General features: G+C 50.2%; 1 protein-coding gene, 2 long non-coding RNA genes and 1 pseudogene across 3 annotated transcripts; all 4 read right to left on the reverse strand.

Moving 5' to 3' along the window:
• Positions 1-1,104: 1,104 nt before the first annotated feature.
• Positions 1,105-4,348, reverse strand: LOC112900425. The gene is made up of 5 exons (XR_003230196.1): positions 3,915-4,348; positions 2,032-3,108; positions 1,833-1,951; positions 1,708-1,746; positions 1,105-1,604 (listed from the first exon to the last, which is right to left on the reverse strand). It is a non-coding gene; the product is annotated as an uncharacterized LOC112900425 (long non-coding RNA).
• A 1,279-nt stretch (positions 4,349-5,627) lies between these two features.
• LOC112900745 lies at positions 5,628-5,986 on the reverse strand (annotated as a pseudogene).
• A 6,904-nt stretch (positions 5,987-12,890) lies between these two features.
• LOC112901077 lies at positions 12,891-14,230 on the reverse strand. The gene is made up of 3 exons (XR_003230240.1): positions 13,777-14,230; positions 13,590-13,706; positions 12,891-13,465 (listed from the first exon to the last, which is right to left on the reverse strand). It is a non-coding gene; the product is annotated as an uncharacterized LOC112901077 (long non-coding RNA).
• A 3,060-nt stretch (positions 14,231-17,290) lies between these two features.
• LOC112901011 (protein JINGUBANG-like) lies at positions 17,291-18,975 on the reverse strand. The gene has a single exon (XM_025969821.1). The coding sequence runs from the start codon at positions 18,847-18,849 to the stop codon at positions 17,473-17,475; it is 1,377 nt and encodes a 458-aa protein (XP_025825606.1). The 5' UTR covers positions 18,850-18,975; the 3' UTR covers positions 17,291-17,472.
• Between the last annotated feature and the right edge of the window lie 6,654 nt (positions 18,976-25,629).

Genomic DNA, 25,629 nt, shown 5'->3' on the forward strand with positions numbered 1-25,629 from the left:
CTGTTTATGGTTGTGTGCCACCGTGCCAATGAATCAGACCTTGAAATCTTGAATCTACTGGAGTCTACCTTATGATATAGTATTTGTTCCATATACAGCTAGATTCAAATAGTATTGTCAATGTATATTTGACTTTGCATTCGTTTGGATGAACAGCATTCAAAGTGAAGATGAAAACAAAGCAACTGAGATCCTAGTAGAAGAGTGAAATTCATGCCAAGTAACAGCTCGGCGCCGGCGGGTTACTCTGCTCGCGCATCAGCGCGGCGGCCGGCCGGCCGGCCTCCACCGCCTGCGGCGGCGACGCGCTCGGGCGTCCTGGAGCTTGGTCAGAGCGCGCTCGTCGCCGTTGCTCCTGCTCCGGGCGTCGCGCCGTGCTGCAAGCTTCAGCCTTGAGGGCGTCGCGGTGGCGCACAGGAGGCCCGCCTCGCCCCGGGCGCGGTGGACGTCGCGTGGGGCCGAGCTGCTCGTACGCCACGCCGCTGACGACGACGAGATCACCACGGCGCCGGGAGCCGGGACGCAGAGGGGTGCGGCGGATTACTCTGCTCGCGCGCGGCCGACGGCGCGACGGCCGTGATTCTCAGTCCGCGCCGTACGGAGCTCGCCACGTGGATCGACGCGCCTCCGTCAGCGGCCGCCGTCCTCTAGCCCAACCTTAGTTTTTTTTTTTTGCAAATTCCCTGTGTGCCAATGGAAATTTACCTATTCTCTTGTGTGCCACTAAAATTCTACACTTCCCTTAAGCGCCATCATATGAAAATTATATTTCTCTCAGTGCTATTACCGTTAGTAAGCTGTTAGATTGCTGTTAACGTGGTATGCGAATGACGCTTTTACCCCTCCCGTAAGAATATGTAGAATTTTGCTTGTTCCCTCAATAGCCATTGTGGTTCAATAATAATTTATTGGAAAAATTTTGATATTCAGACTAACATAAATGACAAATAGCACAGTAAATTAAAATATTTTAAATAAATAAGATTAACATTAATAATAACATATGTTTCATATCCAGATTGAAATAATATATTAGCTCTTGAGAAATAAAATACAAGTGACAAACATCTGACATAAATGTTTAGTGCTTATTAATTTGCATGCATCTTAAACATTTCGCCAGACCAAATGAGTATCTATTTCCAGCACATACAACCAAAATGAGTAGCAGCTAACCAGAGGACCATTACACGATGAAGTCTCTTATATAGACCATATGAGGACCACAAATTTGTACAAAATAAAATGAGAGGTTTGTCATCACATAAATCATGCAAAGCTCATCACACAGACCTTACAAACTAAGCAAAATAATATTAAAAATAAAATGAGAGGTTTGTACATTACAGCTGGACGAATTTTTCTCTTGCTTCCGGTGCTCATTGCTGGGCTATCAGGTGCCTTGCTTCTGGTGCACATTGCAGGACTATGATGTGGCACCAAGTTTTGCTGCTTCTTTTTCCTTAGCCTTCTTTGCCTTTGCCTTCCGTTGTGCATTTTGGTTATCTATTCCCTACTTGGAGGTATCAGGTGGTGTTGTTTAAGAAGAAGGCAAAGGGTACTCAATGGAGAGTGGCTCATGTTGGCTCGAGTCACATCCTGACCTGCAATTAAGAGTTTATTTATTTTAGTAGCTAGAGAAATAAAAGTGTGCCAATGAACAGAATATATCTAAATAATAGTCCCTAAATAATAACTTGGCATTACCAAACAGTCCTACCAGAGCTTGATTTGGAACTTGCTTGGCTGCAATTCAGAAAAGAGAAGACATTTTAGATAATTTACAACTTTAAATTGTAAGAAAAGTTGAATCCAAGTGTCCAGCTACTTACTTTGGTGGAAAACATATTGGTGTAGGTCCTCACGAAGTTGAGCCAGCAACTATAATACTGTTCTCCACTGATTGCTGAACATGTTTTGTGCTTTGCTTTTTTTCTTCATAGGAGGCCCCCTGCATGAACAAACAATATTACTTCATTTGTCTAACAATATATATCACATTCACATCTTGAATAATATGTAATGCGCTACCTCTATGCTAGCTGGGCAGCTATATCAGCTGGATCACCATTTTTGCACGTGTTCCAATGATACCCAAAATCTTGCAAATTTCGCATCTACGCTGCTCTTTCTTGTGTGTTGTGCTGCCACTGCTCTCGGCAGATCCTTTAAACCTCGCCTTCTTTCTTCTACCAGCAACAGCCTTGAGAATAGGTGGATACATGAAGAAGTCGTGATCAGATTGTTGCCATTCGAACTTGCCGGTCAGTGTAGGGATAAGATTCTCATATGCAGCTCTAAATCTCTCAACTGAATAATATCGATGAACATATTTCTTCAAAGGTTCTCTCATTGAAGTGATGAAGGCTATAGCATGTAACCATGGAATACTCGAGACCTGATATTTTCAAGAAGAACAAGTTTTTTGTTGTAGGTTCACTATACACTTGTAGCCATTGCTTCCTTTTGCACACACTTCAGCAACTTTATCTGAGCATCTAGACACATCCAATATCCAAACTGAAGCTCTGCTCCTTCAACTTCTTCCTCATGTGTGGCAAAATATCTCCATCTATCTTCCTAGATGATGTCCTCCTTGCATCCCACTTTTGCATGAGAAGTTGTCTGATCTTATCCATTAAATCATCCAATTATGTCTATCTACAGCACATGCACATACTAATTGCCCCTTGTATTTTCCTGGCAAGAAAGTGCTATCGATTGCCAAGTGTGGTCTGAATCGAATCCATCTATGCATGGTTTTAGTGAAAAAAACAATCTATTAAACTTGACCTTTTCTTGGACTCTGTGATGATCAATTACCACAAAACTACCCGGATAGAATCTTTCCACCTCTGCCTTAAAGGCTACTATCCCGATCACCAAAAAGTTGCTTATGTGCTAGCTCCTTACCTGCATACAATCTCTTGTAAGACACCTCAACCTTGAACTTTTCCTTAATCTTAGCTTGTAGTGCCTTTGCCCCTTGCCTTGAATCTTCAATCAACCAATCCTTAACGACGTCACAAATCTAAAATTTTATTGCCTGCTTCACATTCTTACTTTTTCTGCACTAGTACATTTGTGTCCATGAGAGTTCTTCTTTACCTGATATGAAGGTCCATTAGTTAATCATCATAATTAACAATAAACGAGTACAGTAGAAAAAGAATAATACAAAATCACAACTTATTTGTACAGTTACTTCGTCATCCATTGTTTTAGCACGTAATCTCCACCTACATCCTTCTTCCACTTTCTTTGAACAATACACCCTTATTCTTTCTGGATCATTTTTTTCAGTATTATATTCAAACTCATGTTTAATTGCATGCATAGATATGCTTATGTTCCATGTTGGAGCACGTGCTGCCCAGGGTCTTCTTTTGTCATAACCAACAGCTGGAGGTGGAGGTGATATAGGTACTCTCCATCAGAATCTGACTCAGAGTCCGAGGTGCTGCTCTCAGGTTTAGATGTGTTGGTTAAGTGCTGATCCTCCTCATCAACACCCAAAAATTCATTTTGTGGTTCGGGGTTTGTTAGGTAATTGTCATCATCGTCAGATTTATCATCATCGGATTCATGTAGGCTAGGCTCGGTTAGCTGGATGTAGCCTCGGTGGAGTGGCTAGACGTAGGCTGAGGCCTTATTTAGATCCTTTCAAAATTCCAACTTTTTACACTCTCTCCGTCGCATCAATTTTGGGACACATGCATGGAGCAGTAAATGGATGTAAAAAAAATAACTAATTGCACAGTTTAATTGTACATCACGAGACGAATTTTTAAGTCTAGTTAGTCCATGATTAGATAAAATTTGTCAAATACAAATGAAAGTGTTATAGTAACAAAAATTGCCAAAAGTTATAAAAATTTAGAAACTAAACGGGGCCTGAGTGAACTGACTGGCACCTAGTGCAGATGCACGACGAGCAGCAGCCCCCACGGGTTGTCTGCTGCAGGCGCAGTGGCCCCATGCGCGGCCGCACGCCCCGCGGATCCACCAGGCGTGGCCGGTTGCCCCACGTGCGCTGGCCACCAGGGGCCACTGCCTCCACGCGCCGCCCGCCCAGGCGCGCTCGTGGGTCTGAAGCGCGGCCGCCCGCCCAGGAACGCTCGCGCGCCCCGACGAAGCCGCGCGCCCAGACGAGGCCGCCCGCCTGCAGTCACCCCTCCGCGGCCCGCGCGCATGCCAGGCCAGTGCCCAGTCCCACGCGCAAGCCCTACCTTGACCCGCCGCCGGCGCCGGCGCCGCCGTGTGCTGCCTCCAGGCTAGGGTTTCGTGCTCGATTTGGATGGGAGAAGACCAAAAGGGGATCGATTTGTATGTCTGGTTGCCTCGGTGGGGAATTAGAGTGCCTGCGTGTGAGCCAAACTCGTCAGCGTACGAGGGGCAACAATAACATTTCAACCTTACTTTAACGGCAGTTACAGCTAGAACAGTGATATTTTGGTACGGAATTGACGGTGATAGCACTGAGGTAACTGTAATTTTCATATGATAGCACTCAAGGAAAGTGTAGAATTTTAGTGGCACAAGGGACACGTAAATTTCCAATGGCATACAGAAAATTTGCCCTAAATCTTTTGGAGTTATAGCACAAAGCTTAGGTTCACCGCCGACGAACATCGTGATCAGCACCATTTTTCAAACATTCTAGCTCCCTTGCTCTACGTACTCACTCCATTTCAAATTTTTCAAAATTGCGGACTTTTGATCATGACTAGCTTTTGACCATTTGTCTTTTTGACCATTTGTCTTGTTCAAAATTTTAGTATAGATGTGCAAAAATATCAGTAATGCTTAAAGTATATCTTTATAATGATAGAATAAGCGAAAAATAATATTTACATACTTTTTGTAAGACGAATGATCAACTACGGTGCAGTGTTCAAAAATCAACGGTGACAAACGCATTTAACATCGGAGGGGTTCTGTCGTCATCCCCTGTTCGTTTTCTAAAGTAAAATGATGTCAGCATGGGACATCTTTGCCGCACACAGACAAACCGTGAAGTAGGTGTCAAGTCGCGTCGTCTGAATGTTCGGCAAAATAAAAAAGGAGGTGCTTTAGGCTCGGTTTGGTTCAGTTTTTTAAATCTACTTCTGCAGAAAGTAGAACCAAAGGAGTCAGCTTTTCTGCAGCTGCTTTGAAAAAACTGTTTTTCTGTAATATAAATTTAAAAGCAGGTTGTGCCCTACTTTTGTATCTTTTTCAAATCTGTGAAAACTACACACCTACTATTGGTCACGTATATACCCTTTCAATTCCTTTTTATATATAAAAAAATAAAGATTTTTATATATAGAAAAATAAAAATTAAAAAGAATAAAAAAGTTAATTCCAAATATTTATATATATAAATAAAGATTTAAAGGAAAAAAATTTGATCATCACAAAGAAATATTGTATACTGTCAATTTGCATAAAGATAATATATAGTTTTTTCACAGTCGACAACTCGTAGCAGTTTGAACCAAACGACCTTCAGCTTTTTCACAGCAGTCATCCCACAGCAGTTTTTTCACAGCAGATATCTGATAGCAGCTTTTTCACGACTCACACCTGAACCAAACCTACCTTTAATGAACTGATTATAGTATTTCCCTGGACTAGATAGCACCTTAAGCCAGCCAGCTAGTACTTGGCGCGATGCATGAGCAGTTGAGCACGAACAGGTCGACCTCGAAGACCTTGAGCAGCGAGTAGCCGCGGGCCATCCTGAACTTGCCGGTGCCGCCCACCACGGGGCGCTCGATGGCGCCCTTGAACCCGAGCACGGGGCCCAGCACCGACACTCCGACAGCGTGCTCCCCTGTACTCGCCGGCGGTGAAGACGTCAGGTAGTTCGCGCCGCCTTCGAGGCCGGTGCCGACGATGAGGCCCTGGAACCGCCCGACGAGCCCGGACGCCCGCGGTCCCGGCCGACGCGCAGCTCGTCGTCGAGCACGCCCACGGGCCCGAACGACGACGCGTTGGCCAGTTAACTGAAGAAGAACAACTTTACAAGTGGGCCTTCATGGGCCCTTCCGGGAGCCGCGCTGTTTAGGGACTATGGGCTTTACTGTGAGCAATCTGTGCTGGGCTTTGAGACCTCGATTCCTCTCCCTCCTCCTTGGGCCGTCCATCTCGTTCGTCGCAGCTTGATGAACTAATTAACCTAGCAAGCAGTCTTTGAACCCCGTTCGTTATCAGGTCTTAGCTTAGCTTTATACGTAGCTTATTACTGTAGTTCTTTAATCCTGTACGTTCTTGTACTACCTAGAACGATTGAGTTCTTGCTCCCTTGATGATGGTACGTAGCAGACCGATCCATGTTGGAGTATTATATACACGAGCTGTGGAGACACTGCTGTCGTCATCATGGCTGCTACGTTCCCGCCGCTGAGCGAGAAAGCAAGGGAGAGAGAGCTCCACGGGAGAGAGGAGCCCTCGAGTGCGCCGTCCACTCCGTCCCTTTCCGCCCGGCATGTTAAAAGGAACATTCTGGGGTAGACACACGCCCTCGTCGTCTGAATCGCGATCCAGAACCTGTTCAAGAACAGCGGCTAAGATAGAAGCTCCTGCCATAAAGCTCTCGCTCCACCGGCCAAACTCAGCTCACGCATGCGACGCAAAACGCAACTTGCCGGTAGCGTAGGGACGGCGTGAGCTAGAAGAGCGCGTCGACATGTGCGTACAGTGCGTTAGGTAGCATTTGATTGGAGAGCTTGTTAGAACAAAATAGCTCCATTCCTAAATTTAAGGATAAGGTTATTCTATATGTTGTATTTGGTTAGAGTGATGGAACGTTCCATTTATTGTTTGGTTGGAGGTACCAGGATATAACTGTCATTACTCCGTTAACCACAGTTACATGGGATCTACTTGTCGGTCACCCAATCCATTCCTCATCTCCTCCACCGTAGCAACATGAGCTCCGCCAGCCATGGCTCCTCCTCCCTTCCACCCTCTCTTCTCCCTCGACACACCGGCCTCCTTCCCCGTGCTGCTGGGATGCTTCCCTGCGCCACTCGTGCTCCGCTCCTGCATCGCCCGTGCTCCCGCCCCCACGCCACCCAAGCTTCACCTAGACGGGACCCCGAGCTCCACCCTACGCCGTCCGAGCTTCCCCTAGGTGGGAGCTCGACCTCCGCCGCCGCCTGTGCTCCCGCCCCCGCGCACCACCCGAGCTTCCCTTGGCGGGAGCTCGAGCTTCACCCCGCGCCGCGTGTGCTCCCGCCCGCTGGGCGGGAGACCGAGCTCCGCCCTATGCCGCCTGGCTCCACCTGCAATCCACCCTAGTGCCGGACCGAGCTCCCACACCGCACGAGATTCGCCCCTGCACCGCCCGACCTCACGGCAAAAAACGCCGTGGAAGTGGGACGGGTCGGTCCACTCGATTTTGCGGCGTGGAGCCGTCCCGAATCTGAAGAGAATATTGCCTATTTAGACTATCTCCAGCGGCGTCCGGTAGAAGCGTCTGTTCGCTAAAACACAGGATACTGTAGCGGCTGTATCGCTCCAGCGGGATCCGCTATCGCGTGCGGTAAAATGGAGGAGGAGCGCTGCGTCCCCCACAGAGAAAGCAGGAGCGGCATCCTCCATCCCGGTCGCACAGAGGAACTCGCGAGAGAGGGAGGGAGTGCTGCGGGGCGCAGGGTCGGCGGGGCGGCGGGGCGCAGGCGCGGCGGGGCGGCGGGGCTGCAGGGGCGGCGGGGCTGCAGGCTGCAAGGGCGCAGGGGCTGCGGGGCTGCGGGACGGCGGGGCGGCGTTGCAGCGGGGCGCAGGGGCCGCGGTGCTGCGGGGCGCGGCGGGGCAGGGCGGCGTGGGGCGGCGGGGCAGGGCGCGGGACGGCGGGGCGCAGGGGCGGCGGGGCGCGGCGGGGCTGCAGGGGTGCAGGCGGCGGGGCGGCGGGGCGCAGGGGCGCAGGCGCGGGGCGCAGGCGGCGGGGCAGCGGGGCGCAGGCGGCGGGGCAGGGGCGGCACGGGGCGGCGGGGCAGGGCACGGGACGGCGGGGCGCAGGGGCGGCGGGGCTGCAGGGGCGCAGGCGACGGGGCGCGGCAGGGGCGCGGCGGGGCTGCAGGGGCAGGCGGGGCGGGGCGCGCGAGCGGCGGGGCAGGGCGCGGGGCGGCGGGGCGCGGACGGCGGGGAGCGGGGCCTCGGGGCAGGGGCGGCGCGGGAGGGGCTGCGGGGCGGCGGGGCGCGGACGGCGGGGCGCGGGGCCTCAGGGCAGGGGCGGCGCGGGAGGGGCTGCGGGGCGGCGGGGCGCGGACGGCGGGGCGAGGGGCGGCGCGGGAGGGGCTGCGGGGCGGCGGGGCGCGGACGGCGGGGCGCGGGGCCTCGGGGCAGGGGCGGCGCGGGAGGGGCTGCGGGGCGGCGGGGCGCGGACGGCGGGGCGAGGGGCGGCGCTGGAGGGGCTGCGGGGCGGCGGGGCGCGGACGGCGGGGCGCGGGGCCTCGGGGCAGGGGCGGCGCAGGAGGGGCTGCGGGGCGTTGCGCTCGGGGAAAACGAGCGTTGGAAGAAATGATAGAAAAATAAGATTGTGGGGTATAGAGGATGGAAATAGAGGATGTTGTTGGAATTAAATTTGGTATAGAGAATGAAGCTGATATGGAGGATGGAAATAGGGGATGGAATTTGAAGGATATCGCTGGAGATAGTCTTACAATGGCTCCATTCCCATACGCTCGTAAACCAAACACTACTTTAGAAGCTGGGCGGAGATTCTGGTGGGAGAGCGACGCCACTGTCGCTGGCACACTGACCCAGCGCGTGCGTGCAGGACGCTGTAGCGGTTGGAGTTGGAGGCGCGTCCTTGTCGAAGGTCAGGCTCCTGGCTCCAGCTCCGCTACCCGGATCGTCGATCGCGTTGGGTAGCCTCCGATCGAGATCTGATCGATCAGTTTTCAACGCACTGCAGCAGGCTGCGGCTAGCCTGTAGCAGGCGCCACCATCGAGCGAGCGAGCTCCTTCACGGCCGTACATCGCCGCCTCCAATGGTTCCAGATAGTACACTAGCTTTAAGTTTATCCACTTTTGCAAAAGATAAAAAGTATATTTCCATTAGTTTGTCTTATAGCATATTGTTCAAAATATCTTAAATTTTATAATCTTTCTCTCATTAATAAAGTGGGTTGGCTACGTTTTTATTTGAGCTAGGTATTGAAGAGAGATAGTACACTCTCTCTCTTTTCTTTATCTTCTTTTTCTTTCATATAAATATAAGGATAAGTTGAACTTCAATAAACCAGTTGAGCTGGCCTTGTTGGGGGCAGACCTTGCCCATCATGATCCGACCGGTCGCCGGGCCTAGCTCCCTCCCTTGTCGGCTTGCTCTGCTCGTTTCACCGCCGACACGCAGCCCTGGTGACAGTACTGTGAAGGTTCTGGAAGGGGGAATACTAGGCAGGGTGACGCGCTTCGGCCCGGGGACGCGCCCATGCGCAGGCGACGAATTACAACGGGCATTGTTCCATGCAGTTTAAGAATAATATGGAATACGCTGATAGCTTATACTAAATTGACTTGGGATATTTCAGGTTAACTTGTTAAGCCAACAACTCTAAATAAATAAAAAGATTATTATATTATATAAGGTAATAAATAGCTATGGCACACAACTGTATGTGATCTGCCACGCCAGCACGGCGACACCCTCACAAATTATCCTGATAGAGCATCAAATGTCAAATGAAGAAAAAAGAAAGTATTTACACACCACATCTGATATTAGCAGCGCCAATTTTTATAGAAATCACCTATAGGCAGAAACTAATCAAACTAAATTGAACCCCCTGAAACACACTATATACAACTATATGTAAGTTAAGGATTTCAGAAACCCGGACATAATAGGGAATAGGTATACTAATCCAATTAGTCAAATTCCACATCACATTGGTGGATATTTCAAAACTTCCTTGGACTTCAACTTTTCTCTTGTCCCACTATTGCTAAGGATATATTATTCTGTATCGATTGAAAATGGAATTAGGTTCCCAAAATGAAGCGGCAAACTAAATGTAAGAAGCACCATCTCAGTTTTTGGAAGGACATTTCTAAGCAATGACTTGAGCACACGGTTCATCTATGCATGGAAATAAAGACCCATTTCTAATAAGCTGGATACAAACATAATATACACGGTGATCATTGAGAAATGAATGCCAAATCAAGGCAGAATGGAATGGCAAAAGAAATAGTAGAACATTCAGTCTAAATGAATCCTAGCATACGGTTGGCTAAATTTATTGCTTCAATGCACCCCTAACTAACGGAATTTTGGCAGGAGATCAATCCAAATCTGTTGTAGCGTTGCATGCATATTTGTGTTATGCATTCATATTAATTTTGCACATTACATACAGATGGCAAATGATGAAAAAAACAGCAGACATCTTTTTTTAAAATAGTTAGTTTCAAAAAATCGACGAATAACACAGAAACCACTATCCCTCTACAAACAAAAAGTGGGGAAAATAAATCAAAGGAACAGCTACATTATCCCTTGGCAATAATTAATAGTCTATTTGAAAATGGAATTAGCTTCGCACAAGTAAGAAGCAAACTGAATGTAAGGAACACCTTTTCAATTCTTTTCAAGACACATCTCTGTGCATTGTGCATTAGACTCGAGCAAACTGACTATAGTTATGCATGAAAATAAAATGGAGGCAGTCCTAATGAACAGGATATATATAGTATATATAGTGGTGACTTCATGTTTGCATTAATAAAGTATGAAATATTCAGATGCAAGATTAAACACAGCAGGATGAAAGGTGTATTCATTGGGTATTGTTCAAGCAGAAAAACATGCAGAGGAAGAACGGATACAAAGTATGCACTAAAATCTAGACCCACATCAGCATATAATAATTGTCCTAAAAAGTTAGACAGGAAGGTAGCATCTGCTCAACATATGAATTGTGTAATGATGTGAATTCATGGGAGCCCCGCATATGAACCGCTGGTATACTAATCTAACTACAAAATGATGTTAAGAGTTAAAAACTTGCACCAATAATCTTTTAAAAAGCGACGGTTCAAAAATTTGACGGACCTTAGAAAACATCAATACTTCATTTCGAACGGACTGAGCAATGAACTCCTTGTAACAAATATATTAGGAAGATGAATAATCAACCTAGGCAACAGTGCGGAGGTTGAACAGATCAGATAAAGCACTCACACTGGTGAACATCAAACATTCTCCAATTTGAAGTATCTTACCACTGTAAATAATTTAGTAAAGGAGAAAAATGTAAGAATACAAAGAACCTGATGATTCTCGGTTCTGCAGCATACCTAAGAGATGACAAATCGTGTCAATGAAGAGAAAAACCAATGCTCAGATAGACAATTCTTCAAAGAGAATATAATCTAAAGTGACCTTCAAATGATCTGAAATCACTAAAAGGGCCTTCCTACAACTAAATTGAAAGTTCCTAAATGCAAATAAGCATCTCATAATGACATAACTTGAAATGACTTAGTCATAGGATTTTTTATTTTTTTCTTCTTTTTTGGCAATGCAAAGGAGAAATATGGTATTATAATTGTAAATTCCATATATATGGTTAGAAATTTCATAGTATACCTTGTTACTTTTGGAAAAGACACATAGATGGGTCAGAATTGGAAACACACGGAGCCACCAATATTTCCAATCAATATTTCGGCAGATGAGAGCTGACTAATCCAATGCAAAATTAAAACATGAAACATTAGTTTTTGTACAAAGATGTCACCTGCAAAACCCAAAAGCAAAGATGCCCTCAAACTACATAGGTAGATATGTTGTATTCATGAAAGAGACATATCATCAAACAGGTAGGATGCAAAGAGTAGACCAACCTATGAACTTAGATTATACCTGCTCCAATGCTCTGTGGTGTTTGTAGAGCTCCGGAGATGGCGTCTGTTGATGACAACGGGCACTTCGCCTCTGACGTTGGTCAGCCCCGATGGCTACGATCTTAGCTGTTGTGCAGCAGCATCAGATGTGCGATGGGGAGGCTGGGAGGCTCGCGACAGTCCGGATTTGAGTTGGGAGAGGAGGAACTGAGGAAATGAAAATGCGTCCAACGGCTGCATTGATGCTCTTTTATTTTCAAATTCATGTAATTGCCCAGCATATTCATGGAACAGCTTATTCATGAATCCTATCTGAACTATGATCAAAATCCTTTTTCCCAATTCAGCCAATGTGTGGATACTGCAAAAAAATTATCCTCTCAAAATCCTGTTGGTAGTGCCAGGTTATTATATTTATATTTCTATCTTCTTTTGTTCAGATGATTGGTTTTTTCATTGAAGAAACTGTAATGTTTTGTTTGAAAGAACAGACTGATGGACAGTACCAATTTGTTCCGCTTTTACAATTTTTTTGGTTGAAAATGTTTTGTTTGAAGAAACAACTTGAGGGACAGTATCAATCTGTTTTGCTTTTAAATTCTTTTGTGTTGAGACTAATATTGATCCATTGTACAAAATGTGGTGTTTTGTTAGAAACAACCATTAGATTTTTCTAGGCAAGCAGAACATTCCAACTACCATGCTGCTGGTAACCAACGCGGGTAACTGAAACTTTGACATTTCAAGGACAAGCATTTCTTATAGTTAAACCAACTGGATTATGTTCGTACAGTTGGAACGGATGGGCTTGTAAATGTCTGCAAATTGCACAATTAAAGGTCTCTTTCTCTACAAAATCCTCGATTTTGTTGTTACAAGCTGAGAGGACATACGAGAAACATGTATACTCCGGATTTTATTATAACTAACATCTTTCGCAAAGATGGTTCAACCGAGCTGAAATGTAATCTTTAAAGAGGTACCATTGTGTGAGGAAACCACAAATAAGCGTATCTTCTGAATTTATGAAAACAGAGGTCAGTCCAAGGTGAAGATGAGGTTAATTATGAAAACAGAGGTCAGTCTGCGACCTATACGTAAGAGATTACATAGAAGTCAACACACACTATAGCCTACCTGTCTTATGAACCATCATTTATACAATGGGTCTCGGTCACTTATCACACAACAGTTTCAATTGCTTTGAAACAAGTATACACTTCAGATCTGTTTGAGCCTTTACCACACTGTATAAGAATATTGCTGAAAGGTAATCTTTGCAAACCTACATCCTAAACACAAAACATATGAGCTTGGCATTGTTGTTTTTGTGAATAGGTAACTGCACCTCAACCAATAGTTTCATGCATTTTAAGGAGCACACACAGTGACATCATAAGCTGGAGTACTTGTCGGCTGCCCAAGTTGGCTGAACCATGAATTCAGACTATCTGCTGGATGATCAAATTTTGGTTTACCCTTTACAGCAGTCATCTCCCTTGGCATTAATCTCACTAGTCATGGCATCACTACCATACCCTGTATTGTTATCAATCCCCTGACTAGCACTCCATGGCTTGCTTGCATTACCATAGCTTGGAAAATAGTTGCTGAAGGAACTCCTCTTTACCACGAAAAACAGAAATCAAGAAGAAAAAAAAAAGAGGGCAAGGTTCAGTAACAGTGCTCTGCTTGTTATGCTGCTCATATCTAATCTAGAAAGGGATTTGCTATAAGACATCACGCACCTTGTTGGTTCTAGCTTGTAAAGTTGAAAAATGAAAGATCCATGAAGGGGTAGCAGCTTAGAGCCGCCGCGTGCTCCATCGACAACGCGCCATTGTTGAGCTGGAAAACAGATGGATCTGCGGATAGAGCCGCCACAAAAAAGATGAGTGCTTGAAAACAGATGGATCTGCAGGGCAAAGATCGTACCAGTGCCGTTCCCATTGTCGAGCTGGACCAAAACTTCTTTGCTCGCCGAGTTATCGCGACCGGACACCATTGTTCCAAGAATTCAAGATGAGATATCCCCTGCACGTCATCTCCGCCCGTTCCCTCTTCTTCGGCCATCATTACTGGAAGGATAGAGCTCCCATGGGCTCCTCTCTGCTGGTCGACATCGATGGACGGAGCGCCCTTCCGTGATTCGCGGATCTACAAGCACCAAATAGGCAGCATGGGGTGGAAGAAGCTACCAGGGAAGAGGAGGTACCAGGGTGGACGGTATACCAAAACCTGTGCCTGGCTGCCCTGCCCCCTGGAAATCCGTCGCGAGGCAGTCCTCGAGACGGCACCTACGGGGAAACCCGCGCTCGTCGTAGTCGAGTCACTGTTACGATGATGATCTGGGTACGCTGCCAGAAACACATTTGCTGAAGGCAGGCAGGCAGACAGCAGCGTGTGGTCCTGGAACATGTTCATAAGATTTTTTATTTTATTTTTTGAAAGAAACATGTTCATAAGATACCAAAGATCGTTTTAGGGTAGCCAAAACCACGTCGGCACCACATAACGCACAAATTGGCACACATGTTTGTGCATGCACGCAGCTGTTGACAAGACAATGCTAAGCAGCAACTTTCATCCTATCCAGCTGAGCTGATGATCAGCTAACCGATGATATGGTCGAATATTCCAAGTCCCGTGGCTCCATGTGCCAGCAGTATACATACATGCATCTATTAGTAGATATATAGATAGATGCCCACGATCTTAGTTCCTGCGCTCGGCCGTGACGTGGTGTGGATCATATCCATGCGTGCGTGCACCGGTGCATGCACCTTCGTTCGGAGCCCCGTTGAAACCAGGCACGAGGCCGGCCGGTGGTTTTCTTCAGACAGGAGACCGGCCGGCCACTTGGTCTTGACATTGGCATGGCATCTTGCAGCAAGAATACTAGTACAGGACCAACTCATCGTCCCCCACGCTGCTGGCTGCCAATTTGGCATTTAAGAAACAGAAACAGGTACGTCCTTCGATGCTTTCACATTTCCATCTGCTGCTGGTCAAAAAAATTGTTCTTTAGTTTGTTTAGAATTTATTTATAGTTATAAGACTAGATCAGAGTGGACGTACTGCAAATGCTGCGCATTATTATTACCCATTCTAGCTCCGGAGCATATGCAAAATGCGGTAGAGCCAAAAATCAAGGCTAATGCATGGACTCAAACTTGAGCGTTTCCAAATTTCTAGTATGTCTCTAGAGTCTGCACACCAACCATAAATTTCGAGTTGGTTGCATTTAGTTTTCAAAAAAACAAAAAGAGTTGGTTGCATTGTGTATTTGCGCAACAAGCAGACAGTAATTTTGTTTTTAACAGACACTTTCAGGTCTCAGCTAGTGCTACTAGAATATACTTCTACATGCATGCACAGTGTTCAGACTTCAGACCTGTCTTATATTAACAGAGCTAAAGCTAGCAGAATCGGATAGTTAGCAGTGGTTGCGACTTCAGCACTGGACACAAGAGACGCTAACCTTTATTCACTCGCACCCCCATTACATGTGAAATTTGCTTCTGCATTTAGCAGTTGAAAGCACCCAACTATGTGGATTCTCATCAAGAAACATTACCACTACTCTGTATCTCTGTCATATGGCAACATCTGAATTTGAATCCACACGAACTAACCAGCTGCTACTAGCTCAGTTGAGCCTTCAGTATGTCCGCCAAAACAGATGGATAGATTGATAAATTACTTAATCGGACGCCTGTGATTAGAGCAGCGTGGGGGCGACGTGAGTTAGTGGAGGCGATTAGGAAACTATTTCCACTCCTGCACACCGCCACTGCTCCATGGATTCGGCCAAACCCGGCGACCTCGCAGCCCTGTGTCAACGTCGAATCAGCGCATGCAACTAGGGCGCTGATGACTTATTAACTCTATCCAGCAATGCAATCCCACTCGTTCGTCGCCTAGTAGCTAGTAGCCCACAGATCGATCATCCAGACTAAACTAAGCAGCCTGATATTTTTTAGATCGATCAGTATGTTAGTGTATGAATGGTGGTTAGCTCCTTTTCTCCTATCAGCGATCACAAAATAAGATTTACCATACACTACATGGTTACTTATTCTACACATGTAGTTCTGTTGGTGATGTGTCCACACAACTCTGCATGGGCTAATTAATATAAGTTACATTGCTGTTTAGTTTCAACGTGCAGGTGATGTGTCCATGTGTCGATTCATCAGTTACCATCCGCCTAACCCCCTGCCAAAATATCTGCTGGAAAGGCTGCGGGAGATGCGCAGCTAGCTTGTTCCTTTGGCTAACCGCGCCAGTAGTCAACAGAGGCAGGATAAGATTAACAATGATCCTCGGCGCTAATACTGTCAAATTAAAGGAGATTCTTTAACTCACACCTGAAGACGAACAACTCGTGCAAATCCTGCCGGCGCCGTGTAATCTAAAGACTTAGAATCACCTAACACTAACGAGTAACGACGACGATGCATGGATAAAAGCTGAAATACTTTAGGGCAACTGGACGATGGCAAAGGGGGGCGAATCCAGTAGCCAAGTGAAGAGGCTCGCTTGCAGAGTGTGAAGCTGAACGGCCGGCGAAACAGGAGGCATGGCATGGTTGATGAGCTCGTCGAGAAAAGTGACGGAACCTTATCGCAGCCAGCCCGGCAGGTGGTGGCCGAGTGGCGGCTCGCTAGCTAGATCGTCAGCTGATATGCTCACGTCGGCTCCGATCAGCCACGCCACCACCATGAGAACGACCTCACCTGCAGGCGGCAGGCCGATTGATCCGTCTCCAGCTCCGATCCCACGGCGGATGCGCGAGGCCGCTTTACAGCTTCGTCCGTGCGTTGCGTGCCCTGCCCACAGCATGCAAGTGGGATGCAATCATGCGCCGGGAGGAGTTGGCACCTGGCACCCAGTTTTTTTGGGGTCCTTGGTATTTGTAGGAGAACAGGAATGAGCAGGTCTAGAGAATTCTTTTGTGCTTGTTGCTAATTTGAGACCAAAAGTTTCCACATGTTTAGCTATCGAAAGCCAAACAGTCTTGGCGCCCACTATGATGGGATTTTCCCGGATTCATACTGGGAACGGGCTGTTTCCTATCAAATTTAGCAAAACTCATGCGTGTTTGACCAGAACCTCTGTTAGCCTAGTCAGCCTCGAGACCTACATTTTGAATTTGTGTTCTTTTTATATGGAGGTGCGTATATATGTCTTACACCTACGTGGAGTTTGAAACTCTATGGCTTTTATTTTTTGCGGGAAAAAACTCTGTGGCTTTTGACTGACTAAGATGGCAGTCGAATAGTTTTCTCTTTTGCTTTTTGAAAAGCAGCCATCGATCGACAGCGGAACATCGACCTAAACAAGCAACCGAGATGTTTCCTCGCTGTCTTGCACACTTTTGTCGCTAAATAGGTGTCATCATTAGTGCAAACTTACTAAAGGTGCAGGGAATGGAACAGAAAATGTATAAGTTTCTGAACAAATTTGCAATCGCGATAGAAATTTGCAAGAACACAAAAAATGTAGCTAGGCACTCCGATCTCTCTGTATCTACACAAACGTTCGTGTCCAAGAGCCAAACCAAAACCTGGTGTGGTAAGAATAAAAATACACTGCCCTACGTCAAAAGATCGCGCCAAATCGCACCTACTACAAACCCGACGACACCCGCAGCGACCAGACCCGCACCTCGCCGTCGAAGCTCGCGCTGCACACCCGCCACTCCTCCTCGTCGCCGCCGCCGCCGCCGCCCCCCCGGGGCCACTTCTGCGGCGCGGGCGAGGGCGAGGGCGCCGCCGCGACCGACCTGACCGCGGCGCCGTGCCCGTCGATCACGGCGACGCACGCGTACCCCCTGCCGTCCGCGGCGCGCCGCCAGGCGCGCACGGTCTGGTCCGCGGACCCGCTGACGACGAGCCCGCCGGCCGAGCAAGAGATGGAGAGCACGGCCCTGCGGTGTCCCCTCAGCGCCCCGATCGCGACCATGTGGCTCGCGCTGTCCTCCCGCTCCCACACCACGATGGACCGGTCGTTGCTGCCCGAGTACAGCGCCTGGCCCCCGGACCCGACGGCCAGGGCGTTCACCGCCGCCGTGTGCCGGGACAGGGTGGCGACCAGGTGGTAGGCGGGCTGGTGCTTCCTGCCGCGCGCGCGGCGGGCCTTGTCGGGCGCGGGGCGGGGCGCCCACACGCGGACGCGCTTGTCGGCGGACCCCGTGTACACCGTGCCGTCGGGCGCCACGGCGACGGCGTTCACGGCGTCGTCGTGCGCCGGCAGCGACTGCAGGCAGCGGAGCGACGGGAGGGCCCAGACCTTGAGGGTCTTGTCCCAGGAGACGGAGAAGAGGAGGCGGCCGTCGGCAGACGCCGCGACGCCGGACACGGTGTCGGCGTGCTCTATCCAGAGCCGGCGGTGGTGGCGGCGGACGGTCACGTGGTTGGACGGGACGGGGAACCTGCGGAGGCGATCGGCGACAGTGGGGAGCGCGGCGGCGAGGCGGAGCCTCGCGGGCGAGCGCGAGGAGACCCGCCACAGCCGCAGCCGCCCGTCCTGGTGGCCCGTCACGGCCGCCGCGCCGCCGTGGAGGTGCGCCGCGCACTTCACGGAGCCCGCGGCAGCGGCAGCGTCGGCCGCGGCGGAGGTGGAGGTGGCCTCGAGCGTGGACAGGTCGTGGAGCGCCACGGCCGCCGGCCGCGCTACGACGAGCCCATGGAGGGAGTCCCCCGCCGCGACGACGGCGGCCGACGGCCCCGCGCACACGGGGCGGAGCGTGGCGACGTGGGAGAAGGACGCCGCGAGGGTGGCGGCCGCCGCGGCCGAGAGCGACGGGAGCGAAGGGAGGGACGCCGACGAGGACTCCTCCGACACGGCCGCCGCCGCCGCGGAGGACGACGTGGAGACGGTCGACGAGGAGGAGGACACCGCCGTGGCCAGCTTGCCGCTGCTGCTGTCGCCGCCCTTGCCGCTCCCCTCCCCGTCGCCGTCGCCGGTGCCGGTGGCCATGCAGAGCCGCGGGAGAAGCTGCATTCGGAGCGCGACGCGTTACCACTTTGTGGGCTATACTCTGGGTCTCTGGCTGGCACGGCTGGAGGAGACCTCGAGTGGAATGGCGGGTCAGCTTGAGGTCGACGGCAGCGGGAGTCCTATTTGTACAAGGCGCGGGTTTCCCGGGCCGGGGCATCCGACGGCCCCGGACGCGACAGCTCGCGTCCGAGAAGCGCTTGGACGGCCCGGATCGGCCTGATGTGACCCGTCGGCACGCGCTCGGCTTGTTGACAGGTCGGGACAAGGTGTCGGGGGCTGGGAGCGGCGTCCGGCGACGGCGGCTGGCTGAGTGTAATCCCTAGCTGTGTGGGTCGCTGCCGTGTCAATGTGTGATGTGATGAACGGGTGCGTGCGCTTCCCGGAAGTCCCGATCAAGCTGACCCAGATGCTGGCGCGCTGTCGGGTTCGGGCCGGGCGTAAGTTTTCAGTCAGTTCGTGTGAATTTTGCGACGATCACCGCGGGGGTAAACAGCAAAATTCCTAAAACTTTGCGCGTCGCAAACAAGATGCCAACGTAGCTGATTTTTCAGATGTCAATCGTGTTCCCAGCCGGCGGTGCGCATTCCCCCTGCCGCTTAAAAACGGCGGAAGTTTGTGATCCTCGGTACTTGAAATGTGGCGCATTTCTAGCTAGCTGGTACTAGTACTGGAGTAGAAAGCAAGTCGCAATCGCAACGCATGCCCGGACATTTCTGCCATGGGTTTCGCTCTCTCTCTCTCTCTCTCTCTCTCTCTCTCTCTCTCTCTCTCTCTCTCTTCCGGCTACAAATTGGTTGAGAAGTTTCTGAATTCCGATGCGCGTGATGATACAGCTCGATGGAGATAATGGCAACACCAATTCAGTCGCCATGGATGATGGAATGATGATCACTCAGCTAATGCTCTCACTTCACATGGCAGCATTCAAGTGCTAATTACTAGGTGCTGCCGTAGTGCAAAACTAAAAAAATAACCAGTGCTCGACATGAAAAGGCAGTATTCTGATCCAGCATGTTCAGAGGGAAAAAGGCTACAGATTTGAAGGAATAAAATCTAGCAAAGCGACACCACCCAAAATGGCGGGGGCGAAAGACAAATAATCTCCCTCGTAAAAAACAAGAACAAATTTTTAAGACATACCCTTTGCGTTTACGATGCGAAAAAGACAAGATTGTGGCATACTGGCACTGCACCATGCTGCCGTGCAGCAAAACCTAGAGTTCTGAGACGGGAAGGAAACAGGCATTACGACGGGCGTTCAGCTGCTCCACAAACACAGCGGGGAACGTGTGCCACCAACACACACCACCGCAGTACGCAGAGGTTCCCCAAAAAAAGCCTTTGGTTGATCCAATCGCAGCACGTTCTGCCCAAGTTTAAAGCAAGGTGATTAGGGGAAAGATAATTATGCTCCCACATGTAGCGGACGGGAAGCTAATGCCCGGGACAATGACAAGTCTCTCAGCTAAAATATATTTGTGTGGTGATTGGAGAAGTGAATGTGACGGAGCTAGAATACTTAAAGCTGCATTCATGCCCCGGCCCGGTCCCTGCGTGCTCCCCAGCTGCATGCTACACTAACGGAGTGCTTCACTTTAGGCAGAAATTGAGCGAGTTTTGAACAACCTACTGGTCCCCTTGCCACACAGCCGCAGCCGCCCTAGAATACGATTCTACTACTATTTTGCTCCAGCTAGTGTTATTAGGTTATGAAGTCAGCTCGGATCTCAAAATGTTCGGCGTTCCTCGCATACAAAGAAATACAAAGAAAGAAAGAAAGAAAGAAAGAAAGAAAGAAAGAAAGAAAGCAAGCAAGCAAGCAAGCGGTCAACTTGTGGAGCAAGCAGGCGGAGCGCTGCAGCGAGGGTGCAAGGAATATCATGGCGCCACCGCCATATATAGTAGCCATTTCATTTGAGTGGAGAAGCCGCGAAGAATATATGCCTTCTCCCTCTCCGGTGCCATACGGCCCTCTCCGCTGTCAGTCCGTCGCGCCCTGCAGCCTTTCGGCCTTTCCCTCGGTCGTACCACGGGGTTTAGTACAGTGTTTCTTTTACGCGAAAGCTAAATCATATCGGGGTATTTCTTTCCTCTCTCTCACACCCGTTTTTCTATCCTCTCTCCAGCCGGCGTGGAGGAGGCCTGTTGGACTAGGGCGGGGCGGGGGCGACGACGGCCATGGCGGGGTCGGCGGCGCCGGGAGGGGCCAGCGGAGCACGCGCCGGGCGCGAGAGGGTCTGGCCATGGCGGGGCGGGTGTGGCGGCTTCGGGAGGGGCAGACGCAGAAGCCGCGGGCGCGGGAGGGTCTCACGGAAGCCTCGTGCTGGCGGCTAGGGAGACGGGGGGGGGGGGGGGCAGTGTGGGAGGAAGAAGAGGAGGAAAAAGATGAGAACGAGATCCACCGTCAGATCTTCATCTAATGGTAAAAAATTCAGGTGTTGAGAAGGGAAAAATACCGGGTGTGATATAGACAGTCTTCTTATTTTCTTAAAAATTCTTGTGTGTGTAGGAATTTGGGATTCAGTTTTAACAAAATTAATTTGGATATATACGAACATTCCTTGCGTCAGTGTGACGTGGTCGACCAGGCCCAGATAGATGCTGGGGCAGAGCTATAGAGAAGCACGCGGACCTGGAAAGCCCCGGTGGAGTGCGTCGTCTCCGAGAGCAGCTGCTGCTGCTACTGCTAACCTTCGATCCTCAAGTCCTCACTCTCAGTGCCGGCGCAAAAGCACCGCGGTCCACACTCCACACAGAGCAAGCTGACGAGCGAAAGGCGATGAACCAATTGGATCATCAGAAGGAAAAGCTAGAGGAATGGGGCCTTGCTTCTCGTACGGTCTGGGGAGCGGTGGCTATGGACATGATTGTGCTGGGTGCGGTTTGGTTGGGTGCCTTCATCAGCGTCCTTCCCCGGACGTCCAGGTGGCGAGCACGCAGTAGGTCACGGGAGCAATCGATCGAGCAGCTACGGAGACTCAACCTTGCGTGCAGTCAGCCTCAACCAGCCCATGTGACTGTGTGACAGTGTGAGAGATTGTGCTGCTCGGGTAGGTCGCAGCAGAGGACACCTGGCCGGAGCTCGTTGGGCGGCGTCCAAAACGGGCCGGAAGAGCGCGTCCTTTCTTGCCCCCGTCGCGGCGTCGCCGATCGTGCTCCAGGCTCGCCGCGTCGGGGCGTGCCGTGCACTCGTGTCGTGCCTGCGGTGCCGCAGGTGGCTGGCCGTGTTCGGCCATGCAGTTGCCATGTTCGTGATGGAAGGGAGCGTTTGGTCCCGCTGGTTGTCAGTATGGGAACTATAGAAAGAGACCCCCGGCCTGGCCTGGAAACGGGAGGATCGGGGTCTGCTGCTTTTCCTGTTGCGAGATGGGGTGGCCATTTTTAGCCCGGCCTAGGTGGCTAGGACCACAAGCAGATAATAAGCTGCTCTCCCCGGCGGCCCGGCGTGAGGTGTCGAATGGCCTTCCGTCTAGGCGTCCCGTCCGCCGGTGCAAAGCGAGCTACCGAGGACACGGCCACACGAGGGCACATGGTGTTCCGCGAGTGATGGACGGACGGAGTTCCGGGGATGGATACAAGGAGCAGGGAGCACGGGCCATGCCGCGGAAAGAGACGGGCCGGCCGGGCAGGGGCATCGCCTCGTATTCTTTTTTACCCACCCCTCGCCGAACCACACGCCCTGCGCTGCGGCGGCTGAGCCAGGGAACAGAGAAGCTAGCACAGGACCCTCGAAGCACCGCCTCATTCGTTTCCAAGCGTCATCGCTCGCACTCGCCGTCATCGACTCAACGCTCGCACTCGCCATTACTCTGATACTACTACTAGCACCGATGCAGAAACACCAAAGCAAAAAGGCACCACGTTCGTCGAGTGTCTGGGCGAGAAATACTGACTTACCTCTACCTGTGTTGTACAGCACGCTTGCTTCACATACGCAGAGCCGGCGATTTTGTGTGCAGAAAGTTCCTGGAGAATCGCAGTAGCCGGTGCCGCGAGTCATCACGAGCCGGGCTAAAATTGCGGTCGATTCCCTGGTACTACCATCCAACGGCCGTCGGCGTCACCGCATTCGGTGCGATGGCGTCGCCTTCGTTCGGCCGGCGCCTCCAGGTGGCGGCCTCGCCGGCGGTTGGTCCGGAGCCCGGCCACATCATGTACGACCAGCACTAAGAAAGCAAGAAAAAAAGGGACGTTGTTGGGCGGTGGTGTTTGCAGTTGCAGTGTGGGGGCTGCAGATGGCGACCAGCACAGGGCAGGGAGGAGGCACATGCTTGTGTTGTGGTTAGGCACTCCGGCCTCAGGGTAGGCCACACACGGCGGAGAAGGGAGAAAACACCTGCCCCGACCTCGTTGGACGCCGCCCGGAATGGCCCGGGATACCGCGTCGCCATCCCGCGCCATCTGCCGTGCTCGTGCGGGCCTGCGGTCGCCTGCCGGGCTGCCCGGCAGGAGGCTGCTGATCGGAGCGGAGGCGGAGTCCACCGGTGTCAATGGCGAGAATGATGAGCCAGGAGCGTTTGGGTCTCTGCTCCGCTGGTTGTTGTCTGGGGAAAAAGATGGTGGGCATGGACCCTGGGGAAAAGCGGCGTGGTTCTCGAATGAATCTCAACCGCCCAACGGAGTCGTCTCTCTGTCTTTCGTTTCTGATTTGCCCATGGTTTCATCATCTACCATGACTGGGGTGAGTTAACAAAAGCGGCGGCTCCCCTTCCATGTCTGTCTGGTTGCTGAGTTTCCGAAGAGAGATTGGCGACGGAGACGCTGCTGGTCGGTGCAAAGCGACGAGATGGGCCTCCTCTCTGTGTGGTCTGCCACCCGGCCCTACCCTGCACGGCACCGATCCCTTGCCTTGGGCACATGACATCATGGCCAACGGTGGAAGCTGTTCGGCGGACGGTACCATGGAGCGAGCAGCCGGATCGCGCACTACACCAACCACAGCCCCAGAGACGGCGCTGCTGATGGTGATGGCGGCAAAGGCAGGGAGGCGACTTCGTTAGCGAAGTCAGCGTGGAGCTGTATACATCTTCCGTGCGATGGGGAATCTGTGGTGTCGCACGGCCTGCTGCGGCCCATCACAGACGCGCGCTATGGGCCAATGAGGGGGCCATGCACCTGGCCGTATCCTGTATGCAGCAGCGCGGGCCGCACGCTGGTGGTAGGTACCTTTTCTTTTCTCTTTTTTTTTAATCCGTGCACATGCAGCCTGGACAACAGCGCAGATAACAACTTTTTGTTCTTTCAACTAATCTGTATAGTAGTTTGATATTTCTTTCAAAGATTTTGATCTAGTATATTCAAAATAATAAATCGGTATACTTGATATTTTAAAAGACTAGATTCAACACTATTTTCAAATCAAATCAATATTTTGAACTAACTAGTTCAACATTTGTTATGGAAATGTTGAAATAGTATATCTAAAATGTTGATCTAGTTCATCTAAAGTGTTGATTTTTAAAATATAGTAAAAATATATTCATATTGGATCTCATTGCGTTGGATTAATTGTCAATAACACAATGGTTTAAATGGATTTAAATATAAGTTTACAGTTTAGGAGAAAAATGGATTTGAAGATTCAAATCCAAAAGACCAACTACACCTACCAGACCAACCACAAACCTACACGTGTCTAGCATACTCCCTCAAACACGCCAACTCTCCCCGACCGCTGCGCTCTCTGTCCTGTACCAAGCGCGACCAGCACCAATCGGACGACTAGGAAAGAGTTGCACGAATCTAAGCAATTATCTTCCGTTCCGGAAGATGTGTAGAATTCCCGGATGAGAACCGCCATACATAGCCCATAGAGCCCAGGCCACCGCCCGCGCATGATCCTGTCCGGTTCAACGCTTCTGGCCCAGGCCCACGAATAAGACTGTTTGGTGGGGCATTACGGGAGGCCCAACTCAGTCATAGACCAACGGTGGTGGTGGTTTTTCGACGTGAGAACTGGCATCACACGTTATCTAACTTGTTTGACATATTTGAAGCCACCACATCCTTATTTACTTTCCTTATTACGTCACTGTCATGGGTATTTGAGGATTTGACCGAAATTCGGTCAACTTTTTTTTGAAACATTGCCTGATAATAGCTTTCAATATATTTATTCAGTTTTGAGAATATAAAATTACTTCCAGTTTTGTATAATTTAACATCATAAGATAATTTTTAGATTCACCATATCGTGGTCATATATAATTTTCATGTTATTAAACTACGGAATTTCAAAGAATTGATATTTTGACTTAGAACAAATTTAGACTCACATGTATACCAACACCGCATTCTCTGCTCTCTGGACCCTAGTGACCGGATTATCGAAACGAACCAACGGAGAGATTTTCTTTTTCTTGACGTACCTGAGCATGTAGTTCATTAGGGGAGAACGGAGAGAATTCCTTCGTAGATAAACACGGTGATGATTGCTGCCGTCTCGGTTGCGTCCACGTCGATGATGATTGGAACGTCGATGATGATGATGTGCGAGTGATGTGATCTCCTAATTCGAAGGGGACACGCGCCGCGGTCCGCGCATACGAAGAGGAAAAGATGAGCAAGGCCGGCACATTACACTACTCCCCAACTGCAGCGGATTGGCATGCGCATGTACTCATCCGGTCGTGTGCAGACCTGCCTGTCCCTGCCCTGACCTGAACTCCTCTTGAGAAGAACACCACGGCTCCATGAGGGCCTGCACGAACATTCCGATAAGCAAGGCAGGTACTACTGCTAGTTTAATCCGCGCGACCAAATTTTATGACGAGGTCGCGAGTA

This window comes from Panicum hallii, chromosome 7, assembly GCF_002211085.1.
Source record: "Panicum hallii strain FIL2 chromosome 7, PHallii_v3.1, whole genome shotgun sequence".
In the NCBI taxonomy this organism is placed as follows: Eukaryota; Viridiplantae; Streptophyta; class Magnoliopsida; order Poales; family Poaceae; genus Panicum; species Panicum hallii.